The 22,208-nt window shown below is 38.1% G+C and overlaps 1 protein-coding gene across 1 annotated transcript in view; it reads left to right on the top strand.

The window, feature by feature from the left end:
• Positions 1-21,817, top strand: part of LOC136825227 (uncharacterized) — a 595,353-nt gene extending 573,536 nt beyond the window's left edge. The window contains exon 20 of the mRNA XM_067081250.1: positions 16,814-21,817. Coding sequence (XP_066937351.1) covers positions 16,814-17,389 — 576 coding nt within the window. The 3' untranslated portion in view covers positions 17,390-21,817. The remainder of the gene's footprint in view (positions 1-16,813) is intronic.
• Positions 21,818-22,208: the final 391 nt, after the last annotated feature.

Here is a 22,208-nt window from a genome sequence, read left to right as displayed (position 1 = left end):
GAGAAAGTTATTCTTACATTTGATATCAAAAGATGGAAATTCAGTATTAAACTAACTTTTAAATGAAATTAAAGTTACTGTATTTTCATTTAAAAGTTAGCTTAATACATTACCCTTAAAAAAAGAAATAAATGGTTGACTTGAGAATATAGGAGTGTATGACTCTCTCCCCCATTCCACCGATCAATTTTTAGAAGTCTTCTCAACCTCGTTTTTAAAAACTTCTTTATTCTCTCACTTTCTCTTTGTTCTGAAATGCTCTGTGTTCTGAAATGCTCTATGTCTCTATGTTGTAGAATGGCACATTTACAGTTTGTAAACGGTACAGGTAAAATTAGATCAATTCAAAATTATCTACTGTACAGTTTAAGACATACAGAGAAACAGTGCTGTAATACATAGGTTGGCTAACTTCGAACAAGAGAGAGAGAGAGAGAGAGAGAGAGAGAGAGAGAACAAGAGAGAGAGAGAGAGAGAGATAACAGTTGTCCTTACTTAGAGAGTGAAATTTTTATGAATTATTACGGACACACACAGAGAGAGAGTGAGAGAGAGAATTACAAGAAAAATTTGACCACTGATTAGCAACACTTCTTCTTGTCATGTTAAATGACATGTCTGACAATTTTTTTGCCTTCCACCTTACAAAAGACGGGGAAGAATTTGTTTGTTCAAAATAATATCACATTGAATTTTGTAATTACAGTTTTATTATTATTATTATTATTATTATTATTATTATTATTATTATTATTATTATTATTATTATTATTTAATTTTATTAATCTTATTAATATCTGAAAATTATTACTTATTATTAGGTAAAAAGTTTATTTATCATACAAATAAACATACCTGTATACATGTACCATAAAAATTCATCTCACTAAAAGAGAGAGAGAAATTATTACTTTTAATAATATTTAATGTTATTTAATTTACACATAAAAGCTTGAAAACATATAAATTACATAAAAAATTAAACAAATACTTTTGCAGGGTTTCTCAGTGTTCGCAAATGTTCGCATGTCTGTGAAAAACTTGTGTATGACCATTAGTGAGGTTCCAATGAAAAATTGTGTGTCTGTGAATTTGTGCAACTCAAATTGCAAGTTTGGGGTATTACTATATATATATATATATATATATATATATATATATATATATATATATATATATATATATATATATATATATATATATACATATATACATGCATACATACTGGGGTTGACTGAGTTTTATATATATATATATATATATATATATATATATATATATATATATATATATATATATATATATATATATATATATATATATATATATATATATATATATACACATATATATAACACAGTCGACCCTTGGTATTTGCAGGATGTACAATGATCCCCACGAATAGCTAAAATCGGTGAGTACTTGGCAGCCCTTCTAAAAGCACTTATAAATGATATATATATTTATATATATATACACATATATATCACACAGTCGACACCTGGTATTTGCAGGGTTGTTGTGTACCACAATCCCCCACGAATAGCTAAAATCGGCGAGTACTTGGCAGCCCTTCTAAAAGCACTTATAAATGATATATATATTTATATATATTTACACATATATATCACACAGTCGACCCCTGGTATTTGCAGGGATGTGTACCACAATCCCCCACGAATAGCTAAAATCGGTGAGTACTTAGCAGAATTTATGAAAATAATAAATATTCTGAGCAACATGAGCATTGTGAAATGTGATATTCAACCGTAACTTGGAATAGAAAGATATAAACAAATTCCTATCAAGATGGTCTTGCCATTTAGACAATGCATTGACACCTAATTAAAGTATATATTTTAAGCTTATAGATAAATAAAGTAACAAACAGACTGTAAAAAGAGAGCAATTTGCAATACAAAAAAATTATCTGATGTGCATAACTTTCTGAAATGTTATCTGAGCCATTTAGAAAGATGATTACATCTGATAGTAAAAACAAAACTAACATCAATGTAAACAAGAGTTTAATTAGGAATATCTCTAATATAAAATTTAATGTACAGTATCGAATATATAAATCACAAATATATAGAAATATTTTAAAATTTGCTGCAGTGATATCTTTTAATGGAGTGAAGTCATTTAGGGTAGGATTCAGGTCTGGTGATTTATGTAATTTCAGAAATAATTCTCAGAGAGACAGCTGTAAACACTTGCAAGTTGTTGCATAAGTTTTGTACACTTTTGCATTGCAAGTTTGATAGTCTTTTTATTTGATATTTTTCAGTCTTACGTTTACCACTTCAACTGAATAAACTAACCTTCCTAGAGTTGCTCCTGCAATTGCCCTGTCCATGTTTGGGACTTGCCTTAAGTCATTGAGCAGTCTGCACGTCATTGTGGCTGCAACAGATGATGTCTTTTCCAGTATACACCCTGAACCTTTGCCTAGATCCTCCTTAGATGCATGGGGCCTGCACAGTCTTTGCCTTCAATAAACATCCGAATTGTCTTCATCCAGGGAACCTCTACAGGAGTAGCTTAGTTAGGTCTTCAGCCCAGAACTGCCTGAATTGCAGATTTCAGTGTAAGATTTTTGGTTACAATGTCTTGATTTCCTTGGAGTTGATTGCCCTAATGAGTATCTAGAATGACAGTTTGTCTTTGGCAGCCAACTCAGCAGTGTTGGACGAATATCTGGATTGGGCCCGAGTCTCATACAAGAGTAAATTTATCCAACTTCCACAGCAACAGTTTGAAGAACAATCCAAGAGGATCAAGGGAGTCACTATCCATTTTGAATTTTAATTTTATTACAATAGGCCGACAGTTTTTTATCCCATCTTAGTTGCATTTTCAAGGCTGGAAACTGTGAACATGGCCATCAGTAAAAAGTTAAAATAAAATAAGAATAAAATACTGTGAACAAAATTTAAAAAAAAAATTCACTCGATAAGGACAAGGCTGGGGACAGCCTACCCAAAAGGTAGCTAAAACAACAAACTATTAGCATTAAGTGTTAAATTTTTTTAAACTTTTTTAACACTTTTTGCTAATAGTTTGTTTTTAGTTAGCTTTTGGGTAGGTTGTCCCCAGCCTTGTCCTTACTGAGTGAATTTTTTAGTAATTTTGTTCAAAGTGTTTTTTTATTTTATTTTTTTTTTACTTTTTACTGATTGCCATGTTCACTGATTCCAGCTTGAAAATGCAGCTGAGAAGAAAAATGTCGGCCTATTGTAATAAAATTAAAATTCATCATGGATAAAGACTCTCCTTGGGTTGTTCAGACCCAATCCAGAAGTGTGTCCAACACTGCTGAGTTGGCTGCGAAAGACAAACTGTCATTCTAGATACTCATTAGGGTAATTAACTCCAATGAAATAAAGGAAAACAGAAAAGAAACAGCTTATCAAGATCATCAGCCATCAGGCAATAAACAATTGCATGTAAGGTGTTTGAGAGTTTAATGGTGGAGCTGTCAATTTTATAATTATGGATTTCAATTACAGTTTAATAATTGTATTTCTATACCTGCCCTGTTATAAAAAAATTCTTTATTTTCCATCAAAGTTTTACATATTTTTGCATGATTCTGATATTAGACTGCTCAGGACTTGACAAGCTGCTCCCAGCTCTGAAGCTGATGGTACAACTTCAGAATGTTTACAGCTTTTATTAGCATGGAGAGGTCAGGCCATCCACATTAACTACAGTAGATACAATGGAGTGAACTTGCCTAAGTTTTCAGCTCAAACTTCGTAGCTACAGTTCTGTCTCTACAGTTAATTAATATGAATTTTGCCTGAGTTCATGATGCCCAGGTGGAGATGAACGGTGGAGCAGACTTCACTGACTTTCTTGGGATATTATGAATATACAAGTGTGTCCCTGTATTGACTGAAGTAATTGTGAGGAGCTTCTCAGACAGAGATTGTCAAGGAGAACCCAGAGTTTTTGACTGCTGTACTTTGAGATGGCACCCACCTTCTTCTTTGTGTGCTGAAACTGGTATTATATCGATAGAGATATGCAGACAGGAATGATATCAATCCCTTTGGAGCCTGCAGAGTTAGACCCCTTCATCTAGAATTGGGACAGGAGAACTTTCTGGACTCAGTGTCTGTTGCCATAAAAGTTCCAGCCCCTCTAGCAAACAGTCTTAGATATGTTTCTAGTCAGTTGAATCATTTAGTTTTCTTAAGCCTCATCATCCAGGAATGCTGTCATTGTTGCAGTCATCGGTTGTATTAGTGCCACAACCATGATTTCTCTTTTGATATTTGTCCTTTCACTGCATACTCTACCTTGCCTTGGAAGGCCTATTGAATTAAGGTCTTTCCCCTCTTTCCTGTGGTGAGATGGTTTAATCTGCATGGTTCCTTTCCTTAGAAACTTAGGTGTTCATCACCTTGGGCAGTAATTCAGGAAGTTTCCTGTTTTTTGTTCACACAATTTTTCAGCTAGACAGACATCCAGTCATTCTCTTAGATAGCATCCAAGTATACATCCATTGGCATCTGGCATTGAGCTGTAGGGTAAGAGCAGCATGATTGTTTTTGATGACTTATCAACAACTTGTATTTGACAGTCAAGATGCTTTCTTAGTGTTGGAGAATGGAGCCTGGCTTAAAGGAGAGCAAAATGTACCCCTCCACAACAAGTGCCCTTCCCAAATATTAAAACCTTCCCTCTTGGCAGAGATGGGTGATGGTCAGCACAGGAGGGCACCAGGTGCCCTTCCAAGATCTTGTCCTCCCCTCTTCACGGGGATGGTTGATAGTCAGGACAGGTGGTTTCCCAACCTTCAAGAAGTCTCCTGATTGGTTGGGGCAGTTAAAATAATACTTGCCTTTCAGGCACATCTTGCAGCAAAGATGGTCTGATGTACTGCAACATTTTAACAAAGGCACCCAGATAGGACATATATGGTTGTGGCTGGTCACTACAAGAATGCATGGAGATCAAGAGCTTTTGAACATATAGGTCTGTGGAACTCAGCAGTTGGTTGAAAAGAGTGACTTCTTCAAAGGTCAAATGCTTGTTTGTCAAGCTCCTTGAGCATGGCCATACCTCTTTTCATGTCACTGCTGCAATACTTTGTTCTACAGCAAACAAGGTCAGATGTTCTTCTAGGTGGTGAAATCATTTCTTAGGAAATTTCCTTAAGAAAATGTTCTGTGTCAACCTCAGAATTTGCTAACTTATCAGTGCCCAGGTAGACTTCATTTTCTTAACTGTTAGTGACCCAAGTGGCTTATGAAGCATAGTCTTTCACTTCCACTGTCACCAGACTTGTAAGCTATATGTTTCCAGGTGGTTATACATGGCCCATGCAAGTCTTACGAATGAGGTCCCATCAATTTAATCTGCATGAAATAAAGGGACTTACAAATATACCTGCACTTGACTGCAAAGTTATTATTATACCTCTTGTGGTCTGCAACTCTCAAGGGGTTAAAGGTACAATTGACCCCCATCAACAGGCTGCCCCTAGAAATAGTGCAGCAGATTGCTGTAAAAATCGTTCAGATAGTGAAACAAGCATGAAATTTGGCACAAACATTCCTAAGACTACGCTCTCTAGAAAAGGGCGCTGGCACCTGAAAATCCAAGATGGCGGCTATTTTTCAAAATGGCCGCCATCTATGTTGAGATTCACTGGTTTGGGAGCATCTATTGATGGAATATGCCAGTTTTTTTTTTTTTTAAACCTCGACTTTTTAGGTTATAAAATGTTCCATACCACACATTTTATTGAAAACCCTTACTAAATGAATTGTAAAACCAAGATGGCGTACAAAAATGGTTGCCATAAAAGTTTTTTTTCTATCCACAGCACTAGCAGACATAGAGACCAACTGTTTTTATTTAATGGTATATTCATGTGATCAGACAGTTTAACTAATATGCTATTTTCAACTGAAATAGTAATGGTATGGTCACATACAACATTGTGTCTAAGACTGTAACCATAAAAAGAAAAGAAGAGAAATACGGACTAAACGCAACCAATCTATGTATAGGTCTCTCAACCTACACCTTTGAAAAATTCGAGGATAAGAAGGTAGGCATAGCATGACACGTTGGATGCCTGCCAGATTATCTACTGAAGAGAGGGCAATATTTATCTAGACTTCACATTTGCAAGTGCACAGAGCTGTGCAGGGAAGACCCAGCTTGTAGCACTTGCACCTTTCCCGACAGCCTGCTTTGCATCCACATTTGGTAAGCTGTTGGCAACTCTGGCTAAGGGCGAGTTGGTTGTCCAGAGGACTTGCCATGCTTCACCAGACTTTTGCCATCCCCACTCAGCAGGGTTCTCTGGCTGTGGCTGACACTGGGTGGCCTGCCCCCACACACAACCAGCCTGGTACGCAGCACGCTTGGTGTGTTGGAGGAGAGCTCTGGTTGGTGGAATGGCCTCATATGCCCTTTGTTTTCTGGCAAACATATCAAGTCTAGCCTCATCCACAGTGCCAGCAGTGCTGGATCTTTCATACATAAGTATGACAAACCTCTCCAGGACCTTCAGGTCACTCTCTTCCACTCTGAGAGGGTAGTGACTCAGTTTGGAGAACACAGTGGAGGCCTCTGGAAAGATGTTCCATGTCTGCCAGGCGGTCTTCTTGCCCTTGTCGGGAAGGCTGACACTGTATCACAGCCTGTGAACGCATGGAAGAAGAGCATGCCATTCACCTTCTCCTGGCCCAGAGAGTTGCACAGGTCATGCACAGCAATCCAGCGCAGGCTCTGGCCTTGGCCAAATGCCACCCATAGCTTCTCTAGCCCTAGATTGTGGAGAGTGGAGAAAGCACTGACTGCAACGACAAGAACATCTGTGTCATTTGCTTTAACCGTGATGGTCTTGGCTCCATGTTCTGTGGCATATTTGGCATGGAGAAAGATGCGGGTGTCAGCTTCCTCATGAGAGCACTTTTCCAGTCCCTGAAGACTAGCTCTCATGAGTGCTGAGGACAGCAGACCCTTTCGTGGCAATGACAACATTTGTGGCAGACATCTGGGCAACTTTGTCTGCCAGGAACTGGAACAACTCTGTCTTGTTGGCATCGTGTCTTAGGAAATTGCGCCAGTTGGATGGAATTGTGTTCTTGTCTGTCACCTTGCGCCTTCCTCCTTGACCACGTTGGAGCCTGGTCTCAGCTTTGAGGCTGATGTATTGTATACATCAAATACAAGATGTGATGATGTGTACTTGCTGCTATAGGATTGTATCACAGGCAAGAAGTCGCAAAGTGCATAGCCCTCAAAGGTCTTTCCTTTCTTTTTGCAGGCATGGACCAAAGCTGATCCATCTACAATGAGGACATCAGTCTTTTGGTTCTTTGTCTTCTAGTGTAACATGACTCTCCAGGACCGAGGTCAGCTGAGACTTCTGACATGTGTACAGCCTACCACCCTCACTAAGGGAAGCTGGGAATGTTTGATTCTCGTGCTGGAAGAATTCCTGCAGATCACATTCACGGCTCTGACAGGATATAAATAGCTTTGAGAAAAGCTGGCAATCCTCCTTCAGAAGTTTCTGCTTTGACTGTTCTACAGGAGCAGCTTCTTGCCTGAAGAAGTCAGTTCTGTTCTTCTTTATCGGCTCATAGAAGGAGACTGCATTGTTTGCCAAAGAGTCTGAAAACTTGAAATTTAGTGCGGCCTCTGTCAAGGTGTGTCTGTAGAAGTTCTGCTGAGCTCAGTGGGCAATGTCTTTGTTGTCATGGAATACAGATCCTGGCTCTCTTCCAAAAGGGTTTTTGAAGTGTTCCAATGACAGCTTGCTGACTCTCTCCAAGAATGTCTTCAGTGCATGAGGTCCCTTGTTCATGGTGTGTTGTCTGCTCATTAGACTCTTACTTTGAACCTCTGTTTAAGAGATGCAGACACCATACGGATGATCTTGGGCCAGCCACCATCCATCTTCTGAGTGCTGATAGACTCAGTCAGCCCAATGGACTGGGAATGGTGCCATCAGCCTTTATAAAGGCATTGGTCTGCTCATGAGCTTGGTCAAGAGCCATTGAACTGAGAACTGTGCAATGGCCTGGTCTTGTGCACAAAAAGTTGCCAGCCTTGAACTCCTGTCAGCCCCATGTGTGAACCATCCCTACAAACTGTCCCTGAGGTGAATAGGCAGCCAACTCAGAAAGTGTGCCATTATTGTTGGAAAAGATGATCAGGGTATCAGACTTTCATGAGAATGCCTGCTGCTTTAGATGACAAAATTGCCTCACTGAAGGATCAGATGATTCAGCAAGGAATCACACAGTTCCATAGACAACACCATGTGCCAGATTTGGAACTGGACTGGAATGTCTTCAGAAGTTTGTCTTTGAGTCTCGTGGAATTTACACTTGGTGACTCTACACCTAATTGTTCCAGACGTTGTTGGTAGAGGTGGCAAATATCTGCCAGCCGAAATGTGACTGGATCATCTGAACAAAGGTTGTTTTCAACAATGTATGTCATCAGTTCTGACAGAACTAGTGGATACACATCTGATTCTGACTCAGTGCTACCTTGGTCTTTCTCAAGGCCCTCAGGTAGGACCTTTTCTGTTGTAGAGGGCACAAAGACAGGCATGGTGATACTTAAACTCCTGTGCAATGACATCCCCACCAGTCAACTTAGCAAGGAGCTTGCCATCACTAAGTATCTCTGCACATTCACGCAATTTCAAGTCAAGGCCCTTAGTACTAGCCTGTCTGAGATCAGATGCAGGTGCCACTTTCTCACAGAAAATGCAAACTTCATTGTCATGACTGGTTCTGGCGCAGTTTTGCACGACTAGTCTCAGTGTTGCTGGTCTGGTCATTGGATTGTCGCTTTCTTGCACGGTCCAGTTTAGTGTTGTTAAACAACAAGCGACAGTTCACATGGTATTTTGCTGCATTTTTCCTGAGAGTGGCCTCTATGCCATCACCTTCATCCAGCCTTGCTGGATCCATTATCAGTGGCATTTCATTAATTTCACTGAACATGGGAATGTTCTTGCCAGCATTGTGTACCCATCATGGTCTAGGACATGATGACTTGGAGGTGATGTCAAGTGCTCACCTCTTTTGTCCTTCTGACAAAGACAACACAAAACTCCAGTTTGTTTTTCTACTGCTCAATATTGGATTGGCATCACATTCTGCCATGATTTCACTTTTGATTAAGGCCGAGGGGTTATCCTTTACCACCTTAAACAAAGCACACATTCCTGTATGGGATTCAACTAGGTTCGGTCTCCTCACACCTAGCCCGATCATTCATCCAGTGCCATTTAAGTCCCGTGTGATCTGTACACCATCCGGTAAGTACATGAACCATCATGTACAGCCCCCATACCCTTTGGCTCGGCTCTCCCCGCTGGCACATCCTGTCTATTCAGGTGCGGCTATCTAACTATAGCTGGTCTGGGGCTGTTAGAAAGCATTTGGGACACTAAACTAAACTATACTACAACTACTAGTCTAAGACTACAGGATTAGTAAAGCTGGATTAGCTGGCACTGAACCCCATGCTGAGTTACACAGCAGTGATGTCACCAGTGTGCCCTGGTTGTGTGCAGACATACACTCTTTTACATTTATTAATTTTCCTTCAAAATTGATGAGTTATTCGAAAGAGATGGCCTCATTAGATCTAAAACCACAGAAACCAAGATCCATGCTTAAAACGATAATTGTTGAACGGGCATTATTTCTCATTATAATTATTGTTTCTACCTTTTCTTGGCAGCCATATAGCCCCATATTTAAAGGTAAACTGTACTGGGAAGCTACAGAAACATAATATTCACAAGAAATAGTATGGAAGAGCTTTTACCATATTGCTAGAAGCAAATACATGCCATTCTAGTGAAAAATTAGCCAAAATCTGTCGATACTGGCCGCCATCTTGAATTTGGCCGCCATATTAAATTTTTTGCGTGGCCAGCGCCCTTTTCTGATAGAGGAACTTTAAAGAGCACTTGTGCAAAAATTTCATGCTTGTTTCACTATCTGAACGATTCTTATGAAATATGCAATTATCTGCTGCACTAAAACTCAACAAGCTATTTGCCACTTTATTCTCTGTAAACTTCTCAAACCTCAGGAGAGGACAGCAGTCATTAGCAACTATTAGTATCACTCTGTTTAACATCCCTTCACTTTCTTTCCCATCCAACTCATAGAGACATCCAGATGTTCTCACCCTCTGACAACCAGTGGTGGTGGTGGTGGTGGTGGAAGAGGGATTTGGTGTTGGCACCCAGGAGATGCAGCATATGTTTGACTGAGGTTTGGACTTTTGAATGTTTTAAGTGCATTAGTATGAATGACCTATTGCAGCCTTAGATAAGCAGACCTTGTGCCCTTCGTTTGGTTGCACTCTTTTGTTTCTTATTAATAAGCCTTCATGTTAGTAAATGCCACAATTTAGTAACCTCTATACATGGTGAGTGCATCCCCCTATATACCTAGTTGCTGCATCTCTGGGATCTACAAGTTCAGACCTTATTTTACAACATGCTCAGGGCTTTGACAGTTATGACTCTATGTCCTTCTGATTATTGGGTTGATTACTAATCTCAACCCCATCAGCTCTCAATGGGTCTATTATTCCACACAGTTAATTTGATTTTTCTTTAACTTGTGCCTTCCTCCTTCATTGTTCAAGTAGTTGTAAATAAAGAGTTTGCCCAACAAGCAAAAGTAATTATTTTTAGTTATTTTATGTATACAAACCCAATATTTGTACGATATAGCACCTCCCAACCCACCGTCTTCTCATAGCCAAATCTAGACTACACAAGAATTGAGAATTCTTGTCTATAGAGAACCAGAAGTCTGAGGGTGCACGTGTGCCTTCCTGCCAACCAGTCACCTAATTTGTTATTCAGGAAAGGAGTGTCTAGGATATTTGATGACACAAATGGGCAATGATAAATGATGGGTATGTAAACAAAAAGTTAATTTTTATTTTTAATTTCAAATTACTATTTTCCATTTTCCTTTCGAAAAACATTGAGGGTATTACATTAGCGAGGTTAACTTGATTGACAGCTAAACCCAAACTGAGAGAAGAAGGTGTGCCAACTTTCATCAGTTTAAAAACAGTAAACTTTTTACCATATTAACAGGACATACATGGACCGGGCATTTAAATACCTAGTCTGTGGATATCTTGGCTCCTAGTATTGCTATGACTACCATGAAACAGGCAAAGAGGGTTTCTTGCTAGGCTCAAGAAGACACCATAAGAAACCACATGAGAGATGCCCACCATACCAACATCACAAGTAATGCAATAGTAGGGAATAGAAAAGTAATTGGAAAGGCCCCTGACTCAAGATGCCTGCAGCTGCTAGAGGCACTCTTATACAGCAGGGGAAGCTCGTATTGAATACCACTCAAGTGTTCCTCCTGCCTACCATCATTAAGCAGCCTATTGTTCACATAATTGATAAACCTGTGACAGACACCACAAGAAGCAACATTCCCGACCCAGAAACACAGGATAATGTCCAGGATTCTGCAAGCTGCATGGTGACTAATCAGAATATTTGCTGTGTAATACCAGATAATGATGTCACACACCAGCCCCGCCACGCAGCAATGCTGCAGCAGTGAGACCATCAGTCATTAGATTTTGGCCTACGAGGAAATCCTGCTACCCAATCAACACCGTGCATTTCCTCTTTAGCCAGTCAGTGGTCAACATACATTCAACCCCCTGCTGAACATTTAGGACTCGCCATGAATGACAGTCTACTCCTGTCTTTCAGCATGATCATGCCCAGCAGAGCCTGAGTGAAACTTGGCCTATATCTGCACTGATGAAGATTTTCTCATGGAGAAGGACAATTCCAGGAGAGGAGGAACTCTAGATTTCAGTTACCAATGCCATTACTCTGTAACTGATAGTGTGTATTCGTCCAAAATAAAATTATCCAAGGTTGCAATGATTTTCTGCCCCTAGAATGACAAACTTCGGCGAGTAACTGGCAGAATGCAGTAACCCTGAAATTAAAACTGTATAAATTGAATGCAGCAGATGCAGCTATAACTTTCAATAATGCACCCTTTAAAGAGGGTGTTCTACCTACATATTATTATTATTATTATTATTATTATTATTATTATTATTATTATTATTATTATTATTATTATGGAATTTCCAGATAAATTTACAGTTCTAGAAATCGCATCTGAGGAAAAGCAGATAATAAGAACTTATTCGACATCTAGAATGCACTACAGTAGTTAGCACTCTAATGACAGAATAAGTAGGAAATCAAATGGAAAAGAAGTTCAGTACTTGGGTAGGGGGCAGCAAGGCAGACACCTTGAATATTGGATGAGGCCTGGTGAACAATAAAGGATAGATAAAAGCAAGAGGTAAATGTAGACAAATTTGAGTAAGTAGAAGGTGCTAAGTACTTAAGTCTAGATTGTGAAGTTAAACAACCAAGAAGAGATAGAAGAGGATACTTGGACAAACAGGTGATGATGTTAACAAAGCCATGTATATATTGAGGGAGTGGCATTGGTGTCAGAGTAGCCAACAGGCTAAGTAGTGAAATATGCATGGGTGAACAGCAAAATAGGAAAATACCTACCAAAAAGAAGGATGAGTCAATAACAACATTAGAAGAAGAAATGCAGTGTTGGTTGAAGCATTTTATGAGGTCATGAATAAGAGATATGAGAGAGAGCATTTTATAAATGTACCAGAAGCTGATGAAGACCTGGATGTACTTATGACTAAATTTACAATTTCTGAGATGGAATCAATAATAAAAACACTTAGGTGGAAAACACAGGGTTAAGGTGGAATCACTGCAGAGATGATTTTGGCCGAAACTGAAATAACAGGCTTTTTCGGGGGAAAAATCTTTTAGGTAGCCAATGTAAGTCCTCAGTGGAGTTACTCTTAGGACCCCCCAAGGCTCCATAAGAAAGACCAATCAGTATAAAAAAAATTCCCCCTTAGTCTTGGCTAGAATAGTGCCTTTGATTGGTGCTGTGTTCTAAGTTATTATTGACCATCTAGATAATACTCATGAGATGTATGGCTAAGCAATTGAAACTTTCCCAACAAATCAACATTGAAATATCACCCATATTATATTGTATGGCACTATACCTCAACTTATCATAAATTATTTTAATGATTTGAGTGTTATGGTTCCTGTTATTACACTGGTATCTGATATACTGAAACTATTAGTGTAATCTCAATAACCAGTTCTTGAAAGTATTTGCCAAGTCCTGCTGAGGAGTAGCCAAATTTTATTTCTTATTAAAATATATGTGACATCACTATCAGAAGGCATAAGACATAATAAGAGTAGATCTGCCCAAAGACATATTTCCCCTACAACTCACAAAAACCCTGATATTAAAGATACAAGCAGTCCCCGGTTTACGACGGGTTCGGCTTACGACGTTCTGAGGTTACAACGCTTTTCAAATATATTCATCAGAAATTATTTCCCGGTTTACGACACATATTCCGGGGTTACGACGCATCATACGCCGATCTGACGGAAGAACTATGGCTCCAAAACGGCAAAATAATAAAAATTTGGAGGTTTTATTGATGAAAAACTCAATAAAAATTAGTTTACATCGTTTTCAATACACCCAAAGCATTAAAAGTAAGATTTTCTTAGGATTTTTTATGATTTTCAACGATTTATTGGTTTACGACGATTTTCGGTTTACTACGCAGCGTAAAAACGGAAACCCCGTCGTAAACCGGGGACTGCCTGTAATTGGAAAAATTTCTGTTGTACATAATTCATTTAAAATGTTTCTAAATTAATAAAAAAAAAAAAAAACTAAGCCATAAATGAAACACACGAGAGAAACTGCAGGTTAGGCAAAATTTAACTTTTTACTCTGTAAACTATTTACTCTGTAAACTAAAATTATCTAAGTGAAATAGAAAATGGACTACTGTAATGATTTTCAGTTATAAAACTCGTAATTAATGAGATTTCAAATTTGTCAAAGTTGACAAAAAAAGAAGGCATGACATAACCAAGTAGCCTAATCCAAAATCCCCACCTTGATGGATGCACCAGCTAGCAGAGTTAACAGTTATGCCTAACCAAAAAAAAAAAAAAAAAAAAAAAAAACGAGGAAACATTCTACAGGGGCTTAAACTAGCAACTTACCTTTGCTCACAACTTTTTTTCAATGTGACATTACAAATTTGAAAATATTCCTGATCACAGTTGGTGCATGTGAGTGATTCATTCACAAGACCTGAGAGTAAGAGGATCTTAGCCAGTGTGTGCCCTGTGCCACAATTGTGTGAGAAGGGTGAAGGAAAAACAGTAGGCAAGGGACAGAACCCTCTTGCCTTGAGTCCTTTTATGCTCTAACACTGTATCAATCAAAGGCACTATTCTGGCTAAGACCAACCATGAGAGAATTTTTAATATGGTTCATCTGTCTTTTGAAGCCATAGGGGGACCATAAGATTAACTCCTTGGAGGATGAACAGCAGCTACACTAAAAAAAACTCATGAACTAATTATTACTGTTTTGTAGAATATGGAATGAGAAAGCAAACCCCAATTATTGGGAATTGGAAGTCATACCAAAAGTACCAAAGAAAGGTGACTTGCATGAGTGTGGTAATTGTAGAGGCACTACACATACGTCAGTTGTAATGAAAATGTTCAGTATCTTATTGTTAATAGGCTAGAAAAGGACGTTGATAAAAAGTTCAGAAATGACTTGCTCAGATCAAATGTTTGTGTCAGGACATACAGTATTTTGCAGCAGAGTCTGGACTTTTAAAAGGTTTTATGATGATTTTTGTTGCTTAAGAGAGGATATTTGACAACATACAAGATCAATATTGTGGAAGAATATGCAGATGATGCTGTTTTAATCAACAAAACACCACAAGATTTACATAGATTGCTTAACAGATTGCATTATACATATAGAGAGAGGTGGGACTCAAAATTAAAGAAAATTAAAGAAAAAACAAGTAATAAGGATTGAGATGAAATAGCATTAGGTAAGGAAAGGATTAGTGAGGTTGAATCTTTTGCAGATTTAGGAACAGTGATATACAGTACATGTTTTCTTGAATCGGAATTTAGTGAAAAGCAGAAAAAAATTCAAGTCAGACAATGGGCAGGCTGAATAAGATTTGAAAATCAAATAGACTGAAATTGCATACAAAAGCAAGGTTACATATAATGCTAGTATGATCTGTGTTGCTATATGGGTATAATAATGAAACTATTTGTAAAGATTTTATTTGAAAATGTACATTAAAGAAGAATATTAGGAGTCAGATATCTGGATAGACAAAGTGAGAAATGATATCATAAGGAATTTACAGAAATGCCATATGAAAATGAGGTAATGATGAATGGGAAATGGAGATGGCTTGGACATGTCCACTGAAAGAATAGTGCATGATAGTATCAGCTGGGCTTCTGTGGGCACCAGAAGAGTTACAAGCCCAGACGTACTTTGATGAGACCTATGAGAAGGGAGGCTGATGATGGGCGGGGATTTTTGAAATACAAAGTATACAGGAAAGACACAAGTGGCAGAATTTTTGGATCTTACGATGATGATGGTGTAAAACAAATGCAAGGATAAATAATAAACAGGTTTGAATAAGAGTAAAACTTTAATTATAAGTGTCTCCCATGCTGTAGGAGAAAAATTAACCTTACAATTTATTACAAGGGTATGAAGATCAGCCAGCTCCTTGTCAAGAATCAGCCAGCCCCAGAGATGTCGTTGAAGAAAAGTAGTGTCGTCTACGAGTATACATGCCCGGTAGAAGGATGCTACCACTTATATTGGGATGATTACTATCAGACCCTCAAAGTCTCACGCCAACTTCAAGAGGGAGACCATTTTAAACTGTATGAACAAAATTGTACTAAAAGACCTGAAAGAGAAGAGTTAATGAAAAATGTAGAAGTTATAAACCAAGCGCCAGATTTCCTACACATATTGGGAAAAAGCCGAACATCAACATTGCAAGAGACTGAATTTTTTCCTACTATCAGAATATAAACAAGATATTACCCAGAACCTAAATTGGCAGCAAATTCCAAGAGAGAGGAAGAGGAAGAGAGGGAGAAACGGGGGTTAATACCAGATGTCATCTTACCAGAGCAGGCTGTCACACCAGTGGAGGATACAAAGTCAGCCCCCTCCCCTCCCAAACTGACTAGGCTAATAAGATCGCAACACCTCCGGGACCAAATGCAAGAGCATCAACAGCAACGAATCAGAATTCAACACACCAGTCTGCCCACTTAATGTAACCCACACCTGTCTTTTATCAATACCTGTGTACCTTGTACTGTACTATACTGTACTTTAATTCATTTACTTTTTTAATCTCAGTAGATGGTTGCAAGAGTGCAAGTTGAAACATCAAAGGAAATAAAACTATCACAACAGAACATCTCTATATGACCTTATGGAACCTAATATGCCAGCTGCAGACTGGTGAAAAGGTTGTAACACATAGAAAAGGCTCTATGCAAATTAAATGCCACTGAAACAGCTTTCATATTCAGCACTGCTGCACATGGAAGATAGCTCCTCATTATTATTATTTTTTAACAGAGTTAACTTGATTTTGTTTTCTATGGTATTAGGAATTCTTCAGTCTTGATGTTTTGTGTTATGATTGTGTGGTTTCAAAAAATAATACTATAAAATTAGGTTTCGTATTCACAAAGCAAAAATACCTCCTTAGAAACCTGAATGCCTTTCAGAAAAGGCAAAAGTATCAACATTTCATGTTTTAGCTTACTGAAAATTATTTTTTTTTTCAGGCTCCTGACAGTACAGAACCAAAAGGAAATGAGAACACTGTCAATGAGTACAACTCATATGTCATTACAATTGATGGTATATCCACAGTATTCTCCAATCCTGTACGTATAGAAGAAGGAAGTGGAATTGGAGAGGCCGAGGATCAACAGACCGAATCTGTGCAAGTTATTGCAGGCAGTTTACTAGCATCTGAGTCTAAGGAGGTTATTGCAGGCAGTTTACTAGCATCTGAGTCTAAGGCTTCAAATGCAGAGGAAACTTACACTATAGATGTTGATGACAAGGTTGCATCCACCTCTGATCAAGACTATCAGTTGTCAACAGGTAAAGTTGATCATTCTCATCATCTATATGATCTTTCTTCAAGTGGAAAACTCACTCAAAGTCCAAGTCCTTATATTTGTCAGAGGGACAATCAAGCAACAGGAGAAGCATCTACAGAATATTTGCATTGTTCATCTTTGCATCAGGTTTCGCAGAGAGTGTTAGTTGACCAAAAGCCACAAATAGAAACTATAGTGAATGATTACCAAGGGCATGTTGGTGTTTCTTCTAAACTTTCCAAGCCAGAATGATTATTTAATGAATACTTACGTAGTTTTTTACTTACATAAATTTGATATAGACCATGGCTGTGAAATATTGTTGTTTCTCTTGAAAGTACTGGGTTTTATTTATATTGTTCAAATTTCTGAGTGTTATAACATTACTACAAACCATACTCTACAGAAGCCTACAAGCCCAGATTCTGGTTTCTGTTACACTGTAAGTTTCAGTACAGGTTGGCCTTGCCATATGAAGGTAATTTGTTACCATGAAAGTACTGTATTCTCTAAACGGACTTAAATGAATTGAAGTAGTAAAGACAGTTAGTTGAAACAGAAAAGGCTCTTAATGTCCCTGGGTGCTTCAAAACTTCTGAAGTCCCACAATTTTGCTAGCCTTTAAAACTAATAAAAGCAAGGGTTCTAAAAGGGAACTAAATTAATCTTAGCAGTTTTAGTGGAATTTACCATAACAGAAAAGATAGCTAATGTTCTGGAAGTGATGAGGCAGGTGGCTGCTACAAAGTGTTATGGGTGGAGTGAAGGAGAGGTGGAATGATACTAGGATAAGCAGGAATTATAGGAGGTGGGGGAGGCAGTAGTGGTTGGTGATGTTGGATTCAGTGATGTGAATAAAAATGAAGATTTTGAAACCGTTCCACTAATAATTTTGTGCTCTTTCCCTCTGCTGCTATTACTTGGTAGGAAGTTGTTAGCTGATGCTTAAAAAATGGAAGGCTAAGAGGGGTTGACAGTTTATCATTGACCTAGCCTGCAAAACCAGTATCTTAAACAGACCCTTTTCAGGGTTCAGATAGTAGCTTTGGCTCATTGATTTATCTGGGAAGATGACTTCTTGTATCATTGAATTGATCCATGTTGGAAGATGACTTCTTGTGTCAATAAATCTCAAGAATGCATATTTTCACATCCGGGTTCATCTGATGTCCAGGAGATATATTTGTTTCGTATGGAGGGGCAAAATTTTTCTTTTCAGGTTTCTCTGCTTCAGGCTAACCACTGTCTGTCAGGTTACCACCAGGATGTTTGTACCATTAACAGCCTGGATGCAGGAGAATGGCATTCAACTCATTTACTTGGATGACTGGCTAGAAATGGTTGCTTCTGCAACAGGCCTTCAGCTTTATCTCCAGAGAATGCTTCAGTTATACCAAGATCTAGGCTTGCAAGTCAGTTATATTTGGAGTTGACTACAAAGACAGCATACTTGGAAATGGGTGTGGAAACTATGGGCATTTTGATTTTTCCAGCAGATGGGATAGAGAGCGCTTGCTTCTTTGCATTTTTCTTTGGAGACAAGGCCCCTCTACCAGGACATGGCAATGTCCGACAGAACATGTTACCTTCTTGGGTAAGTAAGTCCCTCCCAGTCAGTCCCGATTTCTCTCACAATTTAGAACCCAGCAGGACATAAACAGCATCAAGTCAACATTATATTTTTCCAGGTCCAAATCCCAAAGATATTCTTCCCTCAGAATGTTCTCTATATCCAGAATTTTGCAAGACATTATGGCAGCTGTCGGGAGCCATGTTAGTAGACTTGTTTATGATCAGCCTCAACAACAAGATTCCTACTTATTGCTCAACATAGCGGATCCAGAAGTCTGGAGGCTAGATGCTATCATGCATGCATGGAAAAGTCTGGAGGATTGTCTTTCCCACGTTCAGATTGATCAGGCAGTCCAAAATGAGGTTCCAAGTTCACGTATCCTTTCAGTTATAAATATTGCTCCCTTCTAGCCACAGTAGGAACGGTCTCCAGATTTCATTACCTTTCTAGTAGATGTCCCCAGGAATCTCCCCAAAAGGGGAAAACTTCTGTGCTAACTCCACTTTCTCAGATTTCAAAGGAACCTGAACATTGTAAGCTTTCATGTGCAGAGGTTATCCTTAGAAATTTCATAGATAAAGCTTCCTAGCAGAAGCACCTGAAGCTATCAAAGCCTTGTGGAGTCCCAACCCTATCAGTCCAAGTGGAACTTATTCTATAGCTGATGTGGTGAGAAGGATCATTGATCCAGTCAACTGTAGCAGATTTCTGGAAGTTTTTTGGACCTTAGAAAATGTCTGTCTCTGACATTAAATGGCTTGTAGGTCTACTCTGTCCCAGTTCCTTGATTTCCGGGGACTTGATGTAGGATCCCCAGTTTAACTGAAGAGTTTATTTCACTGAAGATGATCCGTTTCGGTGTTTACATCTTTTGTGATGGGTCTGTAAACTCCACACACTATCCAGCAAAGTGGCAGTTAACACATACAAGAAATTTATTTTCTGTATGACTGCTGTGTGGAGCTTACTTTGTAGTGAAAACCAAAATTCAGGTAGTCAAGACTTCTTTGCCACTCCAGGGGTCTTCTTCCAGGCTAAGGAAGAAAAGCAACTCCTCTATTGTACAATCAGAGCTATTCATTCTTATCTTTGCAGAACAGAAGACTCAATGTTGTTTTCCACAAGCCAAAATAAGGAGTAAGTAGTGAATAATTACTTTTGCTCAGATGATCATTTTAAGAGTCTCAATGTGTTTCAAATGTCAGAGCTGCTCAGGTTAAAATTCTGTAAGATCAGCGCTCTTTCCACATCTTTTGTTTTTAAGATAAGTGTAGATGTCTGCTTCTTTTATTGGCTAGCACTTCATGGTGCAAAACTGTTTTTGCAAGTTTTAATGTTAGCGATGTAGCTCACAGGAATTTGGATTCTTCATCTTGAGGACTGGTAGCTGTGCCAGTATAAGTGTTATCTACATGACTCGGTAATTTGGGTTCTAGAGATTCTTCATCTGCCTTTTCACTCTCCTTTTATCATGGTATTCTGAAACATCCAGATGGCCATATAATTACCTCGATAGTTTTTTATTGAGAGTGACTCTACCTGATGCATGACTATAATAGCTCAAGAAAAACTTGAGCTATGGATTGTTTCGCTTATCTCTATTCCAGAAGTTCTCTTCAGGATATTACAGACCCCAGTCACCTGTGCCAGGGTCTCAACTGCTAAGTAACCCCTCATAAACTGATGTTTGAACTGTATTATAAATAATGAGTTTCTCAAACGAACCAGTTACCTGTGATTGAAGTTCCAACCTCACAAACCCACAGTTCTCTCACAGCTGAGTCAGCCTACACAACTAGTAAGATGGCTAGACATTAGGAGCCTGAGGAATCATATGTGCTAAGCTACTAACTGCAAAAAATCTTCTATGGATGTGTCTGGGATTCCATGTAACACATCAAATCAGATAGTTATAAGTTATGAGTTTGTACGGAAAAAAATTCTTAAAAGCCATATTTTTCAATTTTCTCATCACCTGCCTCCATTGTTCTTTTCTTCAGATTATTAGACAAACCAACTGCTTTCTCCATAAGAATAAGGTTACATTACGGAATAGCCATGCTACATACAGTACATACCTTGTGAATGTCTACCAATAGAAATCTGTTCTTTTCAAGATGTCATAAAAAATCAAACAATACTTCACTTCTTAAGTTTGGGAATAATTATAATGCTTCCATTTTGTTTATAAGCCAAACCAGCATCAAAATACTTCTACATTAGTAATGTCTGCTGAAGCAGATTTTCCATCTTTCCCTGCATTGGAAGGCAACTGAGAGATTACTTTGGCACTAGTTGATGTCACTGTGATTTCCACTTCTGTCGAAATATTTTCTTTCTGCAAGTAGGTGGCTGTTACAGAGGATGTTGACATGCTTATTAAACATATGATGTCCATATTCATTAACCTCTAATGTTATACAGGTACATAATTTCCATATTCATTCACCTCTAATGTTATAATGTACATAATTAAATTTTACACTCAGAGGAATAGCCTTATGTTCTTTCTTGGCCATTTTGTAAACTTGGGGAGACTTGCAATAGAATACAAAAAATATATCACAGTGAAATAGCTTTAAATATGGTTTAAAGCTATTACACTTGAACTGAACTTTCTTTAGGCAAGGTAAACCTGTATTGGTTAGTGTAGTTGTACAGAATGAACACCCATGATGCCATGCTTTCTTTTTGAACGCCCTTCACTGTGCCTGGTTTCAGGTATTTTTTTTTCTGTTTCTTTTAGGGCATCAAGTGGTTTGTTTTTGTAATGCTTTCCCCCGTATAATTTTAAGCATGGCATAGTTTTTATTTATCATTTTACATTGAGTGATTAGTAATTGTCAATGTTTCATGTTTAATTAGTAATTTTCAATGTTTCAAGTTTAGTTAGTTGTATATCCTTACGTAACTGACAAATGTTTGTTTTGTTATTCGTAGGTTTACACTTAAGTCAGTGGCTTGTCATTTTGTGTCTTAATTCGTGATATGCCTGTTCAGTTACAGAACTGTTTTATGTAAGAAGACTTGAAGTAGATAAGCCAAATTATGACATAATTGTGGATTTTTAAACTAATAAATGAAAAGTTTAAAGGACACAAATTAAAGATTACTTCCTTTTATTTCACCTTCCTACCTTGTACTCTACACTGTGATCAAGGATATTCTCAATCCTGTTTATGTTAATGTTACTTTTTACTTGCCTAATTTCCCACTATCAAAGATAAGTCTGAGAAATATACTGTGCATCCTAGAGGCCAATGGTTATGTTTTCCATTGGCTCATCCTAACCCCACAGGATGATTATCTATGCTAAACAGTAACCAGAAGACCTATATGTGACCCGTAAATAAACTGCATATTTCGTTCTTAGTTAAAGTAGTAATAAACAAGGCTTTAAAAAAATATATATATAAGTAGTCACAAAGATTCATTCCTGTATGGGATGATTACAGTAGACAAAGTAATGAAGAATAAGAACATAAATGTTGTCCTGTA

The sequence above is a fragment of the Macrobrachium rosenbergii genome, chromosome 37 (assembly GCF_040412425.1).
Source record: "Macrobrachium rosenbergii isolate ZJJX-2024 chromosome 37, ASM4041242v1, whole genome shotgun sequence".
Classification (NCBI taxonomy): domain Eukaryota; kingdom Metazoa; phylum Arthropoda; class Malacostraca; order Decapoda; family Palaemonidae; genus Macrobrachium; species Macrobrachium rosenbergii.
The sequence above is the reverse complement of the archived record's forward strand: the minus strand, read 5'-3'. Positions and strand labels throughout refer to the sequence as shown.